This window comes from Pseudophryne corroboree, chromosome 1 (assembly GCF_028390025.1).
Source record: "Pseudophryne corroboree isolate aPseCor3 chromosome 1, aPseCor3.hap2, whole genome shotgun sequence".
NCBI lineage: Eukaryota > Metazoa > Chordata > Amphibia > Anura > Myobatrachidae > Pseudophryne > Pseudophryne corroboree.
In genome coordinates, this window is record NC_086444.1 from 812,679,359 (window position 1) to 812,700,489 (window position 21,131).

At 45.7% G+C, this 21,131-nt stretch overlaps 1 protein-coding gene across 7 annotated transcripts in view; it reads right to left on the reverse strand.

Moving 5' to 3' along the window:
- GSTCD (glutathione S-transferase C-terminal domain containing) overlaps window positions 1-21,131 on the reverse strand; it is a 480,201-nt gene that overhangs the window by 242,693 nt on the left and 216,377 nt on the right. For all 7 annotated transcript variants that reach the window (XM_063919297.1, XM_063919322.1, XM_063919316.1 and 4 more), the window contains one exon: window positions 20,591-20,684. In XM_063919297.1, coding sequence (XP_063775367.1) covers window positions 20,591-20,684 — 94 coding nt within the window. The remainder of the gene's footprint in view (window positions 1-20,590; window positions 20,685-21,131) is intronic.

The following is a 21,131-nucleotide window of genomic DNA, read 5'->3' on the forward strand; positions in this document are numbered from 1 at the left end:
TCTTAGTGCTAGGGAGAAGGTAAATGTTTCCTCTCTTGCTGAAGTTCAGCGCAATCTCGCCTTCCCTTTCCGCTTTATCGTCGGAGGCCTGTCTGTCCCGTAACTCTTTTTGGAAGTTGGAGGTCGAAGGGGCTATAGATTCTTTACCGCCAGACAAAGCATGTGGTCTAGATGGTTGTCCTTCTAACTTTTACAAGTCTTTCAAAGCTATTCTGGCCCCAGTGCTGCTGTCTGCATTTAATGTAGCTTCGGAGTCTAGACAATTCCCGAAAGAAATGCTAGAAGCATGGATTATTGCTATCCCTAAACCAGGTAACGCTCCTATTCCTGTGCAAAGTTACAGGCCTAATAACTTGCTGAACACGGATGTTACATTATTTGCTTAATTAGTTGCTAACCGTCTGTACCCTCTTCTGCTTACCCTTATTAAATCTGATCAGGTGGCGTTTGTGTTGGACAGGCAGGATCCCTGACAATACGCGAAGAGTTCTGAATTTTATTGAACACTGTGTATTCAGGAAGGAACCTTTGTAGTCTTGTCTCTAGATGCCGTAAAGGCATTTGACAGACTTCATTGGGGGTACTTACAGGCTACTATAAGGAGATTTGGTTTTGACGACAGGATGTTGGACTCTTTTCTGGCCTTATACCTCTCCGCAGCTAAGGCTTTTGTTAATGGATGCATTACCTTGGGTTTTGACATCTCCAACAGTACAAGACAGGGGTACCCTTTATCACCCCTCATATTTACATTGGCTATTGAGCCTTTGGCTGAGCGTATTAGAACCCAGGACTCAATATGCGGACTTATCATTGGGGTGCTACACATAAGGTTAGTCTGTTTGCAGATGATATTCTACTGTATGTGCTTCACCCAGAATTCTCTCTTTCTGTTGATCTTGGTCTTACAGCGGCCTCATATTACAAATTAAATACTGCTAAGACCGAGGCACTCCCATTTAATATATCTGAGGATATCTTGACAAGACCAAAGGACTAGATATGCTTGGCAGTCCAGGTCTTTGAAATACTTAGGTGTTAGTCTAGCAAATTATGATATTACAGGTTGAGTATCCCATATCCAAATATTCCGAAATACGGAATATTCCGAAATACAGAATTTTTTGAGTGAGAGTGAGATAGTGAAACCTTTGTTTTCTGATGGTTCAATGTACACAAACTTTGTTTAATACACAAAGGTATTAAAAATATTGTATTAAATGACCTACAGGCTGTGTGTATAAGGTGTATATGAAACATAAATGAATTGTGTGAATGTACACACACTTTGTTTAATGCACAAAGTTATAAAAAATATTGGCTAAAATTACCTTCAGGCTGTGTGTATGAGGTGTACATGAAACATAAATACATTCTGTGCTTAATCTTAGGTCCCATCCCCACAATATTTCATTATGGTATGCAGTTATTCCGAAATACGGAAAAATCCAATATCCAAAATACTTCTGGTCCCAAGCATTTTGGATAAGGGATACTCAACCTGTATTATAGATTGTAACTATGTCCCCCTTTTGAAGGTTTTTGTGAGGGCCGACTGGAGAGTGGATGATGCACGAAGTGTCTTGGTTGGGACGAATTGCTGCAGTAAAATCGGTACTTCTCCCCATATTCATGGATTTATTCTGAGCCATTCCCAGGCTGCTTCCAAAGTCTCTTTACAATAGATTTAACCAGATCTTGGTGAGATATATTTGAAGGTGCTCTAAACCCAGCTTTTCTAAAAGCATTTGATCTCTTCCTAAATCTGTAGGGTGCGTGGCCTTCCGTGATCTGGAAAAATATCACTCCTCTTGCCTTTTGAGCCAAACGAGGAAATGGTTTGAGCAAGAGTCCCCCAAACCATGGGTGCTTATAGAGTGATGTAATGTATATCCTTTAGCCCTCCCAGACTTGATTCGGCTACCTCTATCGGCTGTCCCTACATGTTCAGGCCCAAATAATGCGATTAAGACTACACTGACTGTTTGACATAAGTTGATATCTACCAGTTCAAAGATCCTGTTACCTTCCCCAGCTCTACCACAACAGTCTTTGGCGACCCTGATCCCTAATATGCTATAGGACACTTGGACTAGTGGTGATCTCTCCAAAGTAGGGGATTTATTCTTAGGGGATAGCTTAGCACCCTTCTCCCACCTACAGGATCGATATGGTGTTTAGAAGCAGGACTTTTTTAAGTATCTGCAAGTGAAACACTGGCTTCACACTTATCTTCCCTCACCACTTAAAAAAAACGAATTCCCTTTGTTTATTATGTCCCGATTTAGCTCATCCACCCATACGGGAGGAATTTCTTGGTGGTATCAGTATCAACTTTCAGATAGTAAGAAGTGAAAATTAGTTTTCCAGATTAAGTGGGAGAAGGACTTCTCTAGAGCTTGGTTGGATGAGGAGTGGGATATTATATTTCGTACTTGATTTACACTTTCCAAATGTATTAACCATTCAGGAATGTTTTAGAAATTGATCCAGAGTGCTTACTTCAGTCCTGAGCGGCAACACAAGATTTAGCCATCCATTTCTCAGTATTGTTGGAGGAACTGCGGTGGTGTTGGTGATATGTTTCATGTTATTTGGACATGCCCACTTTTGCGGCCACTCTGGAGTGAAGTGTTTATGATGGTCAGTAAGGTGACTGGTACGGATGTCCCTGCAATACCGGAGACTGCTTTATTTCACTTTTACCCTGGGCAGTTGTCCCCAGGAGATATACTGTATTATGGGCCACATTTTGTTGGCTACTAAAACCTCCATTGCTCAGCTGTGGAGATCTGCTTCAATACCATGTCAGCTACTCATAATAAAGTACATGAGCACTACTTGTTCGAAATGGCAGAGTCTACATACTCCTCCTCCCCTTCCTCCATTCATATGAAATGGTTTAGATTGAGTGAGTGCAGGGAAAAGCAGGGACATTCAACAATATATAGTATTCCAATTAGTCCTTCTGTCTTCTGTTCGCCTCAGTCAGTCTCTTGGAGGCACATTCCTAATATTCCACTGTATTGATATTCATCTGTTTCTGTCAACTTCACTTGTGTACTACAACCTTGAGCTTCGATCTTTTATGTAAACATACTACCTGGCTCACCTAATGTCCACCCTTTTCTTTTTTTTCTGTATCCCAATTTATTTTTGATAATCTCAATAAATGTAATGTCTAAATAAATAAATAAATAAATAAATAAATAAAATAAAGAACACATATTGAGGCATACTTTATTCTAACAGATCTGAGCTGTAGAGCTACTGTGTGATCACTGGTGTTAAAACTGGATCCTATTAGTACTGTAAAAAGAGGAACGCATACACAGGCCTAAAGTGGCCAGACTGACAGACTGACTAATGTTGCCTGATAATGAACTCATCAATATGAAACAGATCTTTATCAATTATCACAGTTGCTCTGGGGCCACACACTGCGATATGCAGATGTCTGGTACTGCAGCATGTGTATCTTGCTATAAAAAACAAATGGGTTTAGACTGTTAGCATGATAAATCAGTGACATCAAGTTCACTATGAATTCAGATGTTAGAAGGTGTTGGAAGAATCACAGGAGTCAGCGATTTGTAAATTATTAAATATTTGGAACAGCGGAGTCTCATGAGAACTTTCCCTGGAAGGATAGCCTTTGCTTGCTGAAAGTATTAACACAATAATAAGGATTTAAGGATTATTACATAGGAAGGCAGACAACTGGAGTCTGACAATAACAATATTTATTTTGTGGGGAATTAATTTTTTTTAGTGTATTGTCCCTTTCAGAATGATTGCATTATTATTATAATGTAGCATGAAAGATTTTTGCAAAACAGTTGCAAAACGTTGGGGAGGGTGGGCCGCGGTGGCTGCGTGACGTGTCACGCAGCCGCTGCGGCCAGCGGGAGCGACGAGTAACTCCCGTCCAGCCGCAGGAGCTGCGCTGGCCGGGAGTTACTCCTCAAATACAAAGGCATCGCCTCTGTGCGATGCTTTTGTATTTGTGAGGGGGAGCCGGCACTGACATGCGGGGCGGACTAGCCCTGTGCTGGGCGTCCCCCCACATGTCTGAGTTAACGATCATAGCTGTGCTAAACTTAGCACAGCTACGATCAACTCGAAATGATCCCCATTGTGCCCAACATCTCCGCCCTTTCTCCCTCAAACACCATAAAGGTGCAAAAACTGGCTAGCACATTAAACAGTAACATGCGTAACCAGATATCACAGTGATGTTTGGGGACACATACTGTAGATAGGAAAATTGTTTTTTTGTTTAACAACACACATAATTTATCTTAGTGATTACACCAAAGTTGAAATTTTTAGATATGAACTATAGAGATAAAAATAGGATTTTAATTACTTACTGGTAAATCCTTTTCTCATAGTCCGTAGAGGATAATGGGTCCACATTAGTACCATGGGGTATAGATGGGTCCATTAGGAGCCTTGGGCACTTGAAGAAATCAACAGTGTGCACTGGCTCCTCCCTCTATGCCCCTCCTACCAGACTCAGTCTAGAAACTGTGCCCAAGGAGACAAATCTTGAGGAAGGATGTAGCGGAACAGTGGTGAGATTCGAACCAGCACACACAGAACAAGAGGAAAGCCATGCTAACCAACCTTGAACAGGAACAGTAACAGCTGAACCAACAACATTACTTAACGAAGTAACAGTTCAGGAAACATGAAACACTGGGCGGGCGCCCAGTATCCTCTACGGACAACGAGAAAAGGATTTACCGGTAGGTAATTAAAATACTATTTTGTCTTACGTCCTAGAGGATACTGGGGTCCACATTAGTACCATGGGGATGTACCAAAAATGCTGAGGTTCCTGCAGAACTGATTGACCAAACTGAAGGTCCTCAGAGGCCAAAGTATTGAACTTGTAGAACTTCGCAAACGTGTTCGAACCCGACCAAGTAGCTGCTCGGCAGAGCTATAAAGCCGAGAGACCCTGGGCAGCTGCCCAGGAAGAACCCACTGACCTAGTAGAGTGGGCCTGTAAGCCTGATCCAGCGAGCAATAGACTGCTTTGAAGCAGGACACCCAATTTTCTTGGGATCATAGAGTACAGGCAGCGAGTCAGATTTTCTGTGACGAGCTGTCCGCTTCACATAGATCTTCAAAGCCCTCGCAAGATCCAGGGACTTTGAGGTAGCAGAGGTGTCAGTAAGCACCGGAACCACAAAAGGTTGGTTGATATGAAATGCAGACACCACCTTAGGAAGCATTTGCTGACGAGTTCTGAGTTCAGTTCTATCTTCATGAAAAATTAACTAGGGGCTTTTGTGAGACAACGCCCCCAGTTTGGACTCACGCCTTGCTGAAGCTAAGACCAACAGTGTATCAGTCTTCCATGTAAGAAACATTATGTCAACCTCCTATAAAGGCTCAAAACATTCCGATTGCAGAAACTGCAACACCACGTTAAGATCCCAAGGTGCCGTGGGAGGCACAAAGGGCGGCTGGTTGTGCAGAACACCCTTTCAAGAACGTCTGAACCTCATGGAGGGAAGCCAATTGTTTCTGGAAGAAAATGAACAAGGCCGAAATCTGGACTTTCAAGGAGCCCAAACGTAGGCCCACATTCACACCTGACTAGAAAAAGGAGAAAACGTCCCAGTTGAAATTCCACTGCAGGAAATTTCTTGTTTTCTCACCACAAGATATATTCTTTCCAAATACGGTGGTAATGTTTAGAAGTTACCCCTTTCCTGGCTTGGATCAGGATTGGAATAACCCTCTCTGGAATACCTTTCCGGGCTAGAATTTGACGCTCAACTTCCATGCCGTCAAACGTAGCCATGGTAAGTCTTGATAGTCGAACGGCTCCTGTTGTAGAAGATCCTCTCGAAGAGGCAGAGGCCACGGGTCCTGTAGGAGCATCTCCAGTAGATCCGCGTACCAGGACCTTCTTGGCCAATCCAGAGCAATGAGAATTGCTTGAACCTTTTCCCTTTTAAGTCTTTAGAGAATTCTTGGGATCAATGGAAGACAGTGGCAAACACAGGATTTGCATGGGGGGGTTTCCAGAACTGGGCGGAGCCAATCACGGGGGTGGGGACTGAGGTGACCCAGTATATGCTGGGTCCGTAAAACTAGTGTGTTTGTGTGTGTGTGTGTGTGTGTGTGTGTGTGTGTATATATATATATATATATATATATATATATATATATATCTACACATATATATATTCTGTATATATATATATATATATATATATATATATATATATATATATACATATATCTACACACACACACACACATATATATATATATATATATATATAGTTCCAAACAGAGGGACGGCACTCATAGGATTTTGCAAAAAAAACTTGTATTCCAATAAAGAAAGTTCCAAAGTTTACATCAACGTTTCGGTGTAGACCACCATCATCAGGATGTACAGAAATCACATACAGGAGAAATGGTGAACATACATAAATCAGTGACTTACCACCCTTATAAAGACCCATAAATGACACAAACACAAAACACCTGCACGGCAGCCCACGCCCGCCCGAGCAGCCAGACGCATGTGAAAAACGTCATCCGTATGTACGTCTCCACCGCGTCCTGCCGCCGTCATGACAACGTTAGCGGTCACCATGGAAACCCGAGACGCAGCCGCGTCTTCGTGTTCGACGGCCCGCACCACGTCATCATTACAACAGGGGGCATGGTTAAGTCACGTCACGACGCATTCATGGCAACGGTCGTGGTTACCACAACATTCTCAGATGTAACCACATCCTAGAAATGTATACAGCCCACGTCACCTGTCGTCAGTGCAATCGGAGTGACCCCTGTGCAGCATAAACATTAAAAGCAAAAAAATTAAAAACAACACTGGAACACCAGTGTATAAAAGCAGAGGATCGTGTATCCCATCAAAAGAACAGGGCTATAAAGACATTAATATCCTAATGATATAAATAACAACATGAAGTATGTATTTATAATAACTCTGAACATTGACCTCAAAGTATACTTTAATTTTACATGAAAGAGAAGAAAGTAGAGAACACAACAGATGTATATATTTTTATGTGAGACTATTCCAACAAATCTTTTCATTCAAGCCCCGTGGGGCAACAGTGTCCAGCCGGACAATCCATCTTGCCTCCATAATAAGCAACGGTTTGTTTCTATCACCGCCCCGTTTAAGCTCGGGGAGATGATCTATGATCATATACTTAAGACTAGCCAAGCTGTGTTTTCTATCAGCAAAGTGCTGAGCTACCGGTTGTTCACTTTTACCAGAAATTAATGCTGCACGAATGGCAGAACGATGTTGGTTGGCCCGTTCTTTAAATTGGCGAATGGTTTTCCCCACATAATAGTACCCACAGGGGCATCGGATAATATAAATGACAAAAGTGGTTGTACATGTGACCACATGTCTAATTGGGATATATTTACCACTGTGTGGGTGTCTAAATGAACTGCCAACATCAAGATGATTGCAGGTGGCACAATTGATGCATCTATAGCACCCTGCCTTACGTCTGGGCAACATTCTGGTAGTTTCGTTTTTGAATTTAGAAATATCAGTCCGCACAACTATGTCGCGGATGTTTCTCCCACGACGGTAACATGCCATAGGGGACTTATTCTTTAAAGCATTAAGCTCAGTATCCGTACTAATAATAGGCCATAATGCTTTAGTAGCTTGAGCTGTAATATTGCTACTTGTTGTAAACAAGGAAGGCCACATGATTTTATTAGACTGATGTTTTCTGCGGTTGCTAGGAACGAATAGAGTTTCCCGAGGGAGATTGAGCACCTTATGTTTCTGTTCTAACAATAATTTCTCAGGATATCCACGACAGATACATTTTGAAACCATATCCTCAAGTTGTCGTTCTAACACAGCTCTATCACTATTGATCCTAGCCACACGCAACATTTGCGAATAAGGCAACCCTGCTCTTAATGCTGATGGATGGTGGCTGGAAAATCTAAGAAGGGTGTTGCGGTCAGTTGGTTTTGTGTATACTGACGTCACCAACTGTCCACCCTGATTGGTCAGTTTAACATCCAGAAATTCTATGTCTTGATAACTTGTTCTGTAAGTAAATTTGATAGGTCCCTGGGTATTGTTGATGCTATCAATAAAAGAACAAAAATCTTACTGTGGACCTGACCAGAACACAATCAAATCATCAATATAACGTAAAAACAATTTAGTATACTGCATGAATTCTGACTGACTGAAAAACAAATTATTTTCATGAATGAACATAAAAATGTTGGCATAGGTCTATATACTTCAATTCCGCATGATGAAGGTCTTGCAGCAGCAGCACAATTTTTGCATACCGACACTTATTCTCCCTCGTTGGGGTCCACGACCCCCCTGGAGGGAGAATAGAATAGTGTGGCGCGCGTAGCGTGGCGAGCGCAGCGAGCCCGCAAGGGGCTATTTGCGCTCGCCACACTGTTGGTAAGCCGGCGGCCGGCCTCCCGGCGCCAGTATGCTGGTCGCCGGGAGGCCAGCCGCCGGGAGATCGTAGTGAACCCATATACACATATACATAGCATATTAAACATGCATACATATATATATATATATATATATATATATATATATATATATACACACACACATACAGTACACATATATATACACATGCATATATATATATATATCATATGTGTGTGTGTGTGTGTTTATATGTATGTATGTATATACATGTGTATATATGTAGGCACATGGATATATATGTACTATAATTAAAATAAAGTAAACTTTTATTGCACTTGCAAGTGCCACCAGGAAGACAGCAGGCTGCAGAGGACGCTAGACAGTCATTAATAATACTCATGCAGCTATTAAAAAAAAAAAAAAAAAAATTTTTTTTTTTTAGTGGAGGGGGGTTTCTGGGTACTCGGAAACCCCCCCTGGGTGCGCCACTGGAAGAGGTGGTGTGAGGACCCCGGGTTCATGTGTGCATTATTCTCGTCTATCGCTCATCTCCGCCTTGAGAAAGGCTGCGTTTACAGTTCTGCACGGCGCCCCAGGGTCACTACCGAGTTCCGAGATCACACAGTAAGGACACAACAGCAAGGTACAAAACGCACCTTTATTTTCACACACACTAATTATACAGGAAAATTCGTAACCACACTTTATACATTATTGACAGGTAACATTAATAACAATTACAGTTAAGATTATACCAGAGAAAAACCACACAAAAGCAACAACTCCTGCTCCTACACAGTCACCAGCCACCTCAGGGAATACTTGCGTTTGGCGACTATTGGCGGATACTGGTTCCTGGAAGGGGAACCTGGATGATGTCTGTCTTGCTGATCCCGGCCTCTTTTGGTCTGATGGTCCTCTACCCTGCAGAGGTAGGGCGTGCTGACTAGTCACCCAGCTCTAGCTGGCACACCAGTCACACACCTGGGACAGCTCCCAATGGAGCAAACGCTTAGCTGCGTATACTGGACCATCTCCGCATAGCCAGGTCTCCACACAAACGGGCTGACAGGATCTCTTGACTCCTGGCAAGAGCCTCATTCCAAAACTCCTCAAAAAGCAGGAGCTTCACTCACCTGACCCCAAAAGGCCTTCCGCGTGACCTTTTAAAACCTCTGATGCTGCTGGAGATAGGAGACAATTCTCTTTCTGGGATTGGTTGGATTTTCAATCCTAATATTTAAAAGTGTCCAGGGACACCAGGGGACCCCCTGTGGCTTTGGAGTCACTAAGTCTAGACAGAGCCCTGTTAGGAGAAAAGACAAGTAATTATGCTGATGGGGGGTGGACCATAAGAGGATCATAAAATGAGTCACTGTTAACCCCTTGGAGTCATTTGTGATGTCACAGCCTCTTCAGCTGATTGTGGTTTCCTGTAAGGGGGAGCTGTGACAGAGAGGGGTCAGCCCTGCACTTCCTGTACATCACACAGCCAGATGTCCTAGACAGCTTACCTGGCTGGGCACACACCTGACAACAAGCACTTTCACCCACTAGTGCAATACAATCACACATATACATTTCATAGGCATTTTGTAGGGGGTAAATCAGGGCTAGAAAGATATGCCTGAGGGGCACAACCATATAAAAAGAGGGACAATTACCTAAATACATATAGTAGATGACAGGTTCAGAATTTAACAATATATTGTCCTGTTATTGTCCACAATCGTAGGGGATACACCACTCCATTGAGCATGCAGGCAGTGGGCCATAGAGGGTCACACTCAGTTATATCCTGTATCTTGGACTTACATACTCAATGCAGGAACAGGGTGGGCAAAAAATACGTGACGTGACTCTGGCATGGCTGCATCCGTCACAGGTGGGAACACGTAAACCATCTGGTAGACCCATGGAGTCACCAGAGCGTCCACCGCCACTGCTTGTGGGTCCCCCGACCTGGAACAATACAGCTTTAGCTTCTTGTTGAGACGAGAGGCCATCATGTCAATCTGTGGAATTCCCCACCGACTTGATAAGGACTCAAACACCTGCGGGTGAAGGCCCCACTCTCCTGGATGGAGGTCGTGTCTGCTGAGGAAGTCCGCTTGCTAGTTGTCTACTCCCGGAACGAATATTGCCGACAGCGCCACTGCGTGTCTTTCTGCCCAGAGGAGAATTCTTCTTACCTCTGACATTGCTGCTCTGGTCTTTGTTCCGCCCAGTTGGTTTATGTGCGTTACTGCCGTCACATTGTCCGACTTAACTTGAATGGTGTGATCTTAAAGAAGATGGGACGCCCGTAGAAGGGCGTTGTATATGGCCCTTAGTTCCAGAATGTTGATCGGAAGAATGGCCTCCTGACTTGACCATTTTCCTTGGAACCGTTCCCCCTGGGTGACCGCTCCCCAACCTCTGAGGCTTGCGTCTGTGGTCAGCAGAATCCAATTTTGAATCCCGAACCTCGGTCAGGTGAGAAGTCTGAAGCCACCACAGAAGAGAAATCCCGGTTTTCTGCGACAGACGTATCCTCTGGTGCATGTGAAGATGCGATCCGGACCATTTGTCCAACAGATCCAGCTGGAAAGGCCTCGCAGGAAACCTTCCATACTGCAGAGACTCGTAAGAGATGACCATCTTCCCCAGAAGGCGAATGCATAGATGCACCAATATCCAGGCTGGTTTTAGAACATCCCGCACCATCGACTGGATTACCAATGCCTGTTCCAATGGAAGGAATACCTACTGTTCATCCGTATCCAGTATAATCCCCAGGAACGGAAGCCTCCGTGTTGGTTCCAGGTGGGATTTTGGTAGGTTCAGAATCCACCCGTGATCCTGAAGTAATCGGGTGGAGAGGAAAATGCTGTCCAACAACCTCTCCCTGGATGGTGCTGTTATCAGCAGGTCGTCCAGGTACGGTATTATGTTCACTCCCTGCTTGCGGAGGAGAAACATCATCTCTGCCATTACCTTGGTAAACACCCTCGGTGCCGTGGAGAGGCCAAATGGCAGGGCCTAGAACTGGTAGTGACAGTCCTGTAGTGCAAACCTTAGATAAGCCTGATGAGGCGGCCAAATTGGAATATGAAGGTATGCATCCTTGATGTCCAGAGACACCAGAAATTCCCCTTCCTCCAGACCTGAGATCACCGCTCTTAGAGACTCCATCTTGAACTTGAACACCCGCAAGTACGGGTTCAGTGATTTGAGGTTTAAACTGGGCCTTACCGAACCGTCCAGTTTTGTAACCACAAACAGGTTGGAGTAATAACCCTGGTTTTGTAGTTGAGGTGGAACTGGGACAATGACCTGAGACTGTACCAGTTTTTGAATTGCTGCCTGTAAAGTCATACTTGCTACTGGAGCAGCTGGTAAGCCTGATTTGAAGAATCTGTGAGGTGGGAGTTCCTGAAACTCCAGTCTGTATCCCTGGGTGATAAGGTCTTTCACCCAGGGACCCTGGCAAGATGTTGCCCAAATGTGACTGAAACGTAACCGGGCTCCCACCTGCCTGTCTTCCAGGCAGTGCGGTCCACTGTCATGCTGAAGGCTTTGAGGAAGTAGATCCGGAGGTCTGTTCCAGAGAACCTGTAGCTGCTGGTTTTCTGGGTTTACTCTTATTGCCTGTGAAGGCCGTAGAAGAACCTTTGGATTTGCTTTTAAATTTCGCTGTCAAAAAAGGACTGCAGAGTTGGAGCAGAGTAGGTTTTCCTAGCTGGGGGTGCTGCGGAAGGAAGGTATGTAGACTTACCCGCCGTAGCCTTGGATATCCACTTATCCAGTTTATCTACAAACAAGGCCTCACCTGCGAAAGGTAGGCTCTCCACGCCTTTCCTGGAATCCGCGTCCGCATACTGACACTGCCATGGCAGCGAAGCGTGCGTTGAGCAGGCCTATTTCTTTCATGGCCTCCACCATAAAATTTGCAGAGTCCTGTATATGTTGCAGGAACAAAACGATCCCTCCCCTGTGTAGAGAATCCAAATCATCAATTAGGTAACCTGACCATTTTGCAATGGCCCTAGTGATCCATGCACAAGCAATAGTGGGTCTCTGGGCCACTCCTGTGGCTGTGAACAGGGATTTGAGAGAGTTCTCAATCTTGTGGTCAGCCGTGTCCTTTAAGGAGACTGCGCCTGGGACAGGTACAATAACTTTACAATTTACTTGTCACAATCTAGATACAGATGCGTCCACGATCAGTGGGTTTTCCAATTTCTTCCTATCCTCCTGAGTGAAAGGGAAGGAAATGAGCAACCTCTGAGGGATCTGAAACTTTGCCTCAGGATTTACCCAGGTCACTTCAAACAGAGAATTTACAGGAAAAGTAGCTGAGGATTTCTTCTTTACATTAAAATAAGAATCCTCCTCATCTACTGTCACCTTATCAGGAAACTGCAATACATCTCTGATAGCTGCTATCAGAGTTTGCACCCCCTGAGCCAGAGCTGCATCTCATCCCCCCATATCCACTACACTGTCCCCTGCATCTGAGGCATCGTCATTAGTGTCAGTCTGCAAGATCTGGGCCAGTGTACGTTTTTGTGGACCAACGGTAGGTGTTTGAGGCGCTGGTGTGGGAGCTGATTCTCTATTCATCAGATCATCCACAGACTTTCTTAAGTATTGCGTCTCTTTCTCAGTATGGGATAATTTATTTGAATATATGTAATTATCCCCTTATGGAATGCAACCATGCTGGGTCGGACCCACTAGCCTGAAGGTGTACTGAGTACAGTGTAATGATCCCCCAGGGGAGACACACTCCTTAGACATTGTAATATGGAAGTTTACACACACACACACACACACACACACACACACACACACACACACACGAGAATACAGGTTAAGCACAATTAACCAACAGAGCCCACTAGGGAGACACAGAGTTATAAGGAAACCAGCCACACAGCACCCCTTTAGCTAATAATAATCTCAGCTGGGCGCAGATTAAGTACCCTTAATAGGGTATTTGTACTTATAATACTGCTCCCGCCCCCCTTCCCCTTTGTGGAGGAGCTGCGCTTCCCTGCCAGCGTTTTCAGTGTGAGCTGCAGAGGGAAAATGGCGCTGGTGAGCTGCTGGATCTGCTCATAGTGAAGCCCCGCCCCCTTAATGGTGCGCAGCTTCCCTTTTTTTATCCTTGCCTTGTTTGCTTAACAGACAAGGCCTTGTTTGCTTAACAGTTAGAACCCCTGTTAAGCTATGTAGCCAGTGTGGGTAATCATTGGTGGCTCAGCACGCCTGCCTCACAGCGGGACACACTGACCGCATGTCCTCCTGAGCCTCCCACAGTCTGCATGTCAGCGTTGCGCTCCTACCCTCATGCCGCCATTCCCGCCGGCGACCCGCTAACTGGGACGCCGGCGTTCTACTCACCACTTCTTCTTTTTTCTGGCTCTGTTATGGGTGGCGGCGTGCTGCGGGAGGGTACGCTCGCCGTGGTGGGGCTTGCAAATTACTCCCTCAGGAGCTCAGTGTCCTGTCAGCAGAGAAACGGGACCATTAACTCTCCAGGAAGATAGGCCGTTCTCCCCCCTAAGTCCCACGAAGCAGGCAGGCTGGTGCCACCCAGCAGTGCCTGAAAACAACAAATAGAAAATAAATGCAGAAAACTCTTCAGTAGCTTTCCTGAGTGTGACCGGCTCCTCCAAGCACATTTCCTAAACTGAGTCTGGTAGGAGGGGCATGGAGGGAGGAGCGAGTGTACACTATTGATTTCTTAAAGTGCCCAAAGCTCCTAGTGGACCCGTCTATACCCCATGGTACTAATGTGGACCCCAGTATCCTCTAGGACGTGAGAGAAAATAAGAATTTACTTACCGATAATTCTATTTCTCGGAGTCCGTAGTGGATGCTGGGGTTCCTGAAAGGACCATGGGGAATAGCGGCTCCGCAGGAGACAGGGCACAAAAAGTAAAGCTTTTGGATCAGGTGGTGTGCACTGGCTCCTCCCCCTATGACCCTCCTCCAAGCCAGTTAGGTACTGTGCCCGGACGAGCGTACACAATAAGGGAGGAATTTTGAATCCCGGGTAAGACTCATACCAGCCACACCAATCACACCGTACAACTTGTGATCTAAACCCAGTTAACAGTATGATAACAGCGGAGCCTCTGAAAAGATGGCTCACAACAATAATAACCCGATTTTTGTAACTATGTACAAGTATTGCAGATAATCCGCACTTGGGATGGGCGCCCAGCATCCACTACGGACTCCGAGAAATAGAATTATCGGTAAGTAAATTCTTATTTTCTCTATCGTCCTAGTGGATGCTGGGGTTCCTGAAAGGACCATGGGGATTATACCAAAGCTCCCAAACGGGCGGGAGAGTGCGGATGACTCTGCAGCACCGAATGAGAGAACTCCAGGTCCTCTTTTGCCAGGATATCAAATTTGTAGAATTTTACAAACGTGTTCTCCCCTGACCACGTAGCTGCTCGGCAGAGTTGTAATGCCGAGACCTCTCGGGCAGCCGCCCAAGATGAGCCCACCTTCCTTGTGGAATGGGCCTTAACCGATTTAGACTGTGGCAGGCCTGCCTCAGAATGTGCAAGTTGAATTGTGTTACAAATCCAACGAGCAATCGACTGCTTAGAAGCAGGCGCACCCAACTTGTTGGGTGCATACAGTATAAACAGCGAGTCAGATTTTCTGACTCCAGCTGTCCTGGAATATATTTTCAGGGCCCTGACAACTTCTAGCAACTTGGAGTCCTCCAAGTCCCTAGTAGGTGCAAGGCACCACAATAAGCTGGTTCAGGTGAAACACTGACACCACCTTAGGGAGAGAACTGGGGACGAGTCCGCAGCTCTGCCCTGTCCGAATGGACAAACAGATATGGGCTTTTTTGAGAAGAAACCACCAATTTGACACTCGCCTGGTCCAGGCCAGGGCCAAGAGCATGGTCACTTTTTATGTGAGATGCTGCAAATCCACGTATTTGACTGGTTTTAAACCAATGTGATTTGAGAAATCCCAGAACTACGTTGAGATCCCACAGTGCCACTGGAGGCACAAAAAAGGGGTTTGTATATGCAATACTCCCTTGACAAACTTCTGGACTTCAGGAACTGAAGCCAATTCTTTCTGGAAGAAAATTTACAGGGCCGAATTTGAACCTTAATGGACCCCAATTTGAGGCCCATAGACACTCCTGTTTGCAGGAAATGCAGGAAACGACCGAGTTGAAATTTCTTTGTGGGGCCTTCCTGGCCTCACACCACGCAACAAATTTTCGCCACACGTGGTGATAATGTTGTGCGGTCACCTCCTTTCTGGCTTTGACCAGGGTAGGAATGACCTCTTCCGGAATGCCTTTTTTCCCTTAGGATCCGGCTTTCCATCGCCATGCCGACAAACGCAGCTGCGGTAAGTCTTGGAACAGACATGGTACTTGCTGAAGCAAGTCCCTTCTTAGCGGCAGAGGCCATAAGACCTCTGTAAGCATCTCTTGAAGTTCCGGGTACCAAGTCCTTCTTGGCCAATCCGGAGCCATGAGTATAGTTCTTACTCCTCTACGTCTTATAATTCTCAGCACCTTAGGTATGAGAAGCAGAGGAGGGAACACATACACCGACTGGTACACCCACGGTGTTACCAGAACGTCCACATCTATTGCCTGAGGGTCCCTTGACCTGGCGCAATACCTGTCCCGTTTTTTGTTCAGACGGGACGCCATCATGTCCACCTTTGGTATTTCCCAACGGTTTACAATCATGTGGAAAAAAACTTCTCAATGAAGTTTCCACTCTCCCGGGTGGAGGTCGTGCTGAGGAAGTCTGCTTCCCAGTTTCCATTCCCGGGATGAAAAACTGCTGACAGTGTTATCACATGATTTTCCGCCCAGCGAAAAGTCCTTGCAGTTTCTGCCATTGCCCTCCTGCTTCTTGTGTCGCCCTGTCTGTTTACGTGGGCGACTGCCGTGATGTTTTTCCCACTGGATCAATACCGGCTGACCTTGAAGCAGAGGTCTTGCTAAGCTTAGAGCATTATAAATTTACCCTTAGCTCCAGTATATTTATGTGGAGAAAAGTCTCCATACTTGATCACACTCCCTGGAAATTTTTCCCTTGTGTGACTGCTCCCCAGCCTCTCAGGCTGGGCTCCGTGGTTACCAGCATCCAATCCTGAATGCCGAATCTGCGGCCCTCTAGAAGATGAGCACTCTATAACCACCACAGGAGAGACACCCTTGTCCTTGGATATTGGGTTATCCGCTGATGCATCTGAAGATGCGTTCCGGACCATTTGTCCAGCAGATCCCACTGAAAAGTTCTTACGTGAAATCTGCCGAATGGAATTGCTTCGTAGGAAGCCACCATTTTTACCAGGACCCTTGTGCAATGATGCACTGTTTTTAGGAGGTTCCTGACTTGCTCGGATAACTCCCTGGCTTTCTCTTCCGGGAGAAACACCTTTTTCTGGACTGTGTCCAGAATCATCCCTAGGCACAGCAGACGTGTCGTCGGGATCAGCTGCGATTTTGGAATATTTAGAATCCACCCGTGCTGATTGTAGCAGTATCCGAGATAGTGCTACTCCGACCTCCAACTGTTCCCTGGACTATGCCCCTATCAGGAGATCGTCCAAGTAAGGGATAATTAAGACGCCTTTTCTTCGAAGAAGAATCATCAATTCGGCCATTACCTTGGTAAAGACCCCGGGGTGCCGTGGACAATCCAAACGGCAGCGTCTGAAACTGATAGTGACAGTTCTGCACCACGAACCTGAGGTACCCTTAGTGAGAAGGGCAAATTTGGGACATAGAGGTAAGCATCCCTGATGTCCCGGGACACTATATAGTCCCCTTGGTTCGTTATCACTGCTCTGAGTGACTTCATCTTAATTTGAACCTTTGTAAGTGTTCAAAAAATTTTTTTAGAATAAGTCTCACCTAGCCTTCTGGCTTCAGTACCACAATATAGTGTGGAATAATACCCCTTTTCTGTAGTAGGAGGGGTAATTTAATTGTCACCTGCTGGGAACACAGCTTGTGAATTTTTTCCCATACTACCTCCTTGTCGGAGGGAGACTTGGTAAAGCAGACTTCAGGAGCCTGCGAAGGGGAAACGTCTCGACATTCCCATCTGTACCCCCGGGATACTACTTGTAGGATCCAGGGGTCCTGTACGGTCTCAGCGCCATGCTGAGAACTTGTCAGACGCGGTGGAACGCTTCTGTTCCTGGGAATAGGCTGCCTGTTGCAGTCTTCTTCCCTTTCCTCTATCCCTGGGCAGATATGATCTTATAGGGACGAGAGGACTGAGACTGAAAAGACGGTGTCTTTTTCTGCAGAGATGTGACTTAGGGTAAAAAACGGTGGATTTTCCAGCAGTTGCCGTGACCACCAGGTCCGATGGACCGACCCCAAACAAGTCCTCTTCCTTTATACGGCCATACTGTGCCGTTTGGAATCTGCATCACCTGACCACTGTCGTGTCCATAACATCTTCTGGCAGTTATGGACATCGCGTTTATTCATGATGCCAGAGTGCAAATATCCCTCTGTGCATCTCGCATATATAGAAATGCTCTATAGTCAATAAAATACTGTCCCTGTCAAGGGTATCAATATTTTTAGTCAGGGAATCCGACCAAGCCACCCTAGCTCTGCACATCCAGGCTGAGGCGATCGCTGGCCGCAGTATAACACCAGTATGTGTGTATATACTTTTTATTATATTTTCCAGCCTTGTCAGCTGGTCCTTGAGGACGGCCCTATCTATAGACGGTACCGCCACTTGTTTTGATAAGCGTGTGAGCGCCTTATCCACCTTAAGGGGTGTTTCCCAACGCGCCCTAACTTCTGGCGGGAAAGGGTATACCGCCCATAATTTTCTATCGGGGGGAACCTACGCATCATCACACACTTTATTTAATTTATCTGATTCAGGAAAAACTATGGTAGTTTTTTCACATCCCACATAATACCCTCTTTTGTGGTACTTGTAGTATCAGAAATACGTAACACCTCCTTCATTGCCTTTAACGTGTGGCCCTAATAAGGAATACGTTTGTTTATTCACCGTCGACACTGGATTCAGTGTCCCTGTCTGTGTCTGTGTCGACCGACTAAAGTAAACGGGCGTTTTAAAACCCTTGACGGTGTTTTTGAGACGTCTGGACCGTACTAATTGTTTGTCGGCCGTCTCATGTCGTCAACCGACCTTGCAGCGTGTTGACATTATCACGTAATTTCCTAAATAAGCCATCCATTCCGGTGTCGACTCCCTAGAGAGTGACATCACCATTACAGGCAATTGCTCCGCCTCCTCACCAACATCGTCCTCCTACCTGTCGACACACACGTACCGACACACAGCACACACACAGGGAATGCTCTGATAGAGGACAGGACCCACTAGCCCTTTGGAGAGACAGAGGGAGAGTTTGCCAGCACACACCAAAAACGCTATAATTATATAGGGACAACCTTATATAAGTGTTTTCCCTTATAGCATCTTAATATATATATAAGCATATCGCCAAATTAGTGCCCCCCCTCTCTGTTTTAACCCTGTTTCTGTAGTGCAGTGCAGGGGAGAGCCTGGGAGCCTTCCCTCCAGCCTTTCTGTGAGGGAAAATGGCGCTGTGTGCTGAGGAGATAGGCCCCGCCCCTTTTTCGGCGGCCTCGTCTCCCGCTCTTAACGGATTCTGGCAGGGGTTAAATATCTCCATATAGCCTCCGGAGGCTATATGTGAGGTATTTTTAGCCAAAATAGGTATACATTTGCCTCCCAGGGCGCCCCCCTCCCAGCGCCCTGCACCCTCAGTGACTGCCGTGTGAAGTGTGCTGAGAGGAAAATGGCGCACAGCTGCAGTGCTGTGCGCTACCTTTAGAAGACTGAGGAGTCTTCTGCCGCCGATTCTGGACCTCTTCTTACTTCAGCATCTGCAAGGGGGCCGGCGGCAAGGCTCCGGTGACCATCCAGGCTGTACCTGTGATCGTCCCTCTGGAGCTGATGTCCAGTAGCCAAGAAGCCAATCCATCCTGCACGCAGGTGAGTTCACTTCTTCTCCCCTAAGTCCCTCGTTGCAGTGATCCTGTTGCCAGCAGGACTCACTGTAAAATAAAAAACCTAAGCTAAACTTTCCTAAGCAGCTCTTTAGGAGAGCCACCTAGATTGCACCCTTCTCGGCCGGGCACAAAATCTAACTGGCTTGGAGGAGGGTCATAGGGGGAGGAGCCAGTGCACACCACCTGATCCAAAAGCTTTACTTTTTGTGCCCTGTCTCCTGCGGAGCCGCTATTCCCCATGGTCCTTTCAGGAACCCCAGCATCCACTAGGACGATAGAGAAATGCGGATTACAGTACCGACATGGAATTCTACGGTAACCATGTAAATGCTATCTCCATTATAGCTTTCCCCATCACACGGCTTCTCCGTCTTGTCACATGTGCCATATACTACAAGTCTTCCTAGCTGTCAGTCTCTGTATGCCTGTATAGAAGCCCCACACCCACACAGAAAGAAACTGATGCAGAAGAGTGAGATAGAGCATAATGGACATTTTCAATTAAGGCAAAACCGCCAATCACGTAAATCCCTTCATTTGAAGTCAGTCGCTTGGGACAGAGGGCACACTAATAGCTACGTTAAAAGCAGGGGCATGGTCATGTTGGGGAGTACTATGCACACCCACTTATGTAGCACTAGACCCCCCACAGCCCTGATTTCAATCATAGTAGCCTCTAAAGCCGCCTTTGCACTGCTATGAACGGCATACTGTACATACATTATGTTGTCAGTTTTATTGACACACAGTAGGTCAACGTATACTGTATGTTGGCATGCAATATCAATTTGTAACATGTTGACTCTGCCATAAAGTTGACATGTTCACCCCAACACCAACATTTTGTATGCCAAATGCCTACATTTTAACCATGTTGATATCATAGCATTCGACATTCTGGGGACTTTGTAAATGCACACCTTATGAACCACAATAGATGTACATGAATCCTGACTGACCTAACAGTCCTCTAGAATTGGGATTGACCAGGCATAAATCTGGACAGATGAGAGGTGTGCACTTACTTCATGTACATTATTTACTTCAGAAATATACAGTTGCATTTGAAGTCTGGGAATTTTCACTCATCTCTCGTTAAGAATAATCACACTGACCTTCTGATGGGCGCACTGCTGGTGGGAGTTGTTCCCAATCAATGGTCTTGGATGGGCAGGGATGAGAAGAAAACATTGCCTCAATACCATGCTCCTGTAGAAAAAAAAAGTTAGTTATCAATCAAGTAAGCAAATGTCATAGGAATCTTTTTTTTTTAGATGTTATGTAAGTAGGTCAAAGATCACTATAAACAACTGAAAGGCCTTTTTAGAGTTATTATTGAACAAAACATAATATTCTTCAGCCTTCCTGACTCTCAGGGTGGAATTTAATTGTTTCTTCACCAGCAGCCACTAAATGGTGCCGAAAAGGAGCTATTCAATAGTAGCTCCGTTCGTGCGCGATGGCTGCCGGCTTCTGCATTTCAGCTTGCACCCCCTCCCCAAGGGTTGCCAACTGAAATGCACGAAAAAAAATTATCAGTTTGTGCGCCCAAACGGCACTTTTCGCAATTGTGCCCAGCACTTTGGCCGGGTTTAGCTGCTTGGGTGCAATCAGTGCGAAAACTACAGACAACTGAATATCGCCCCCACCATCTAC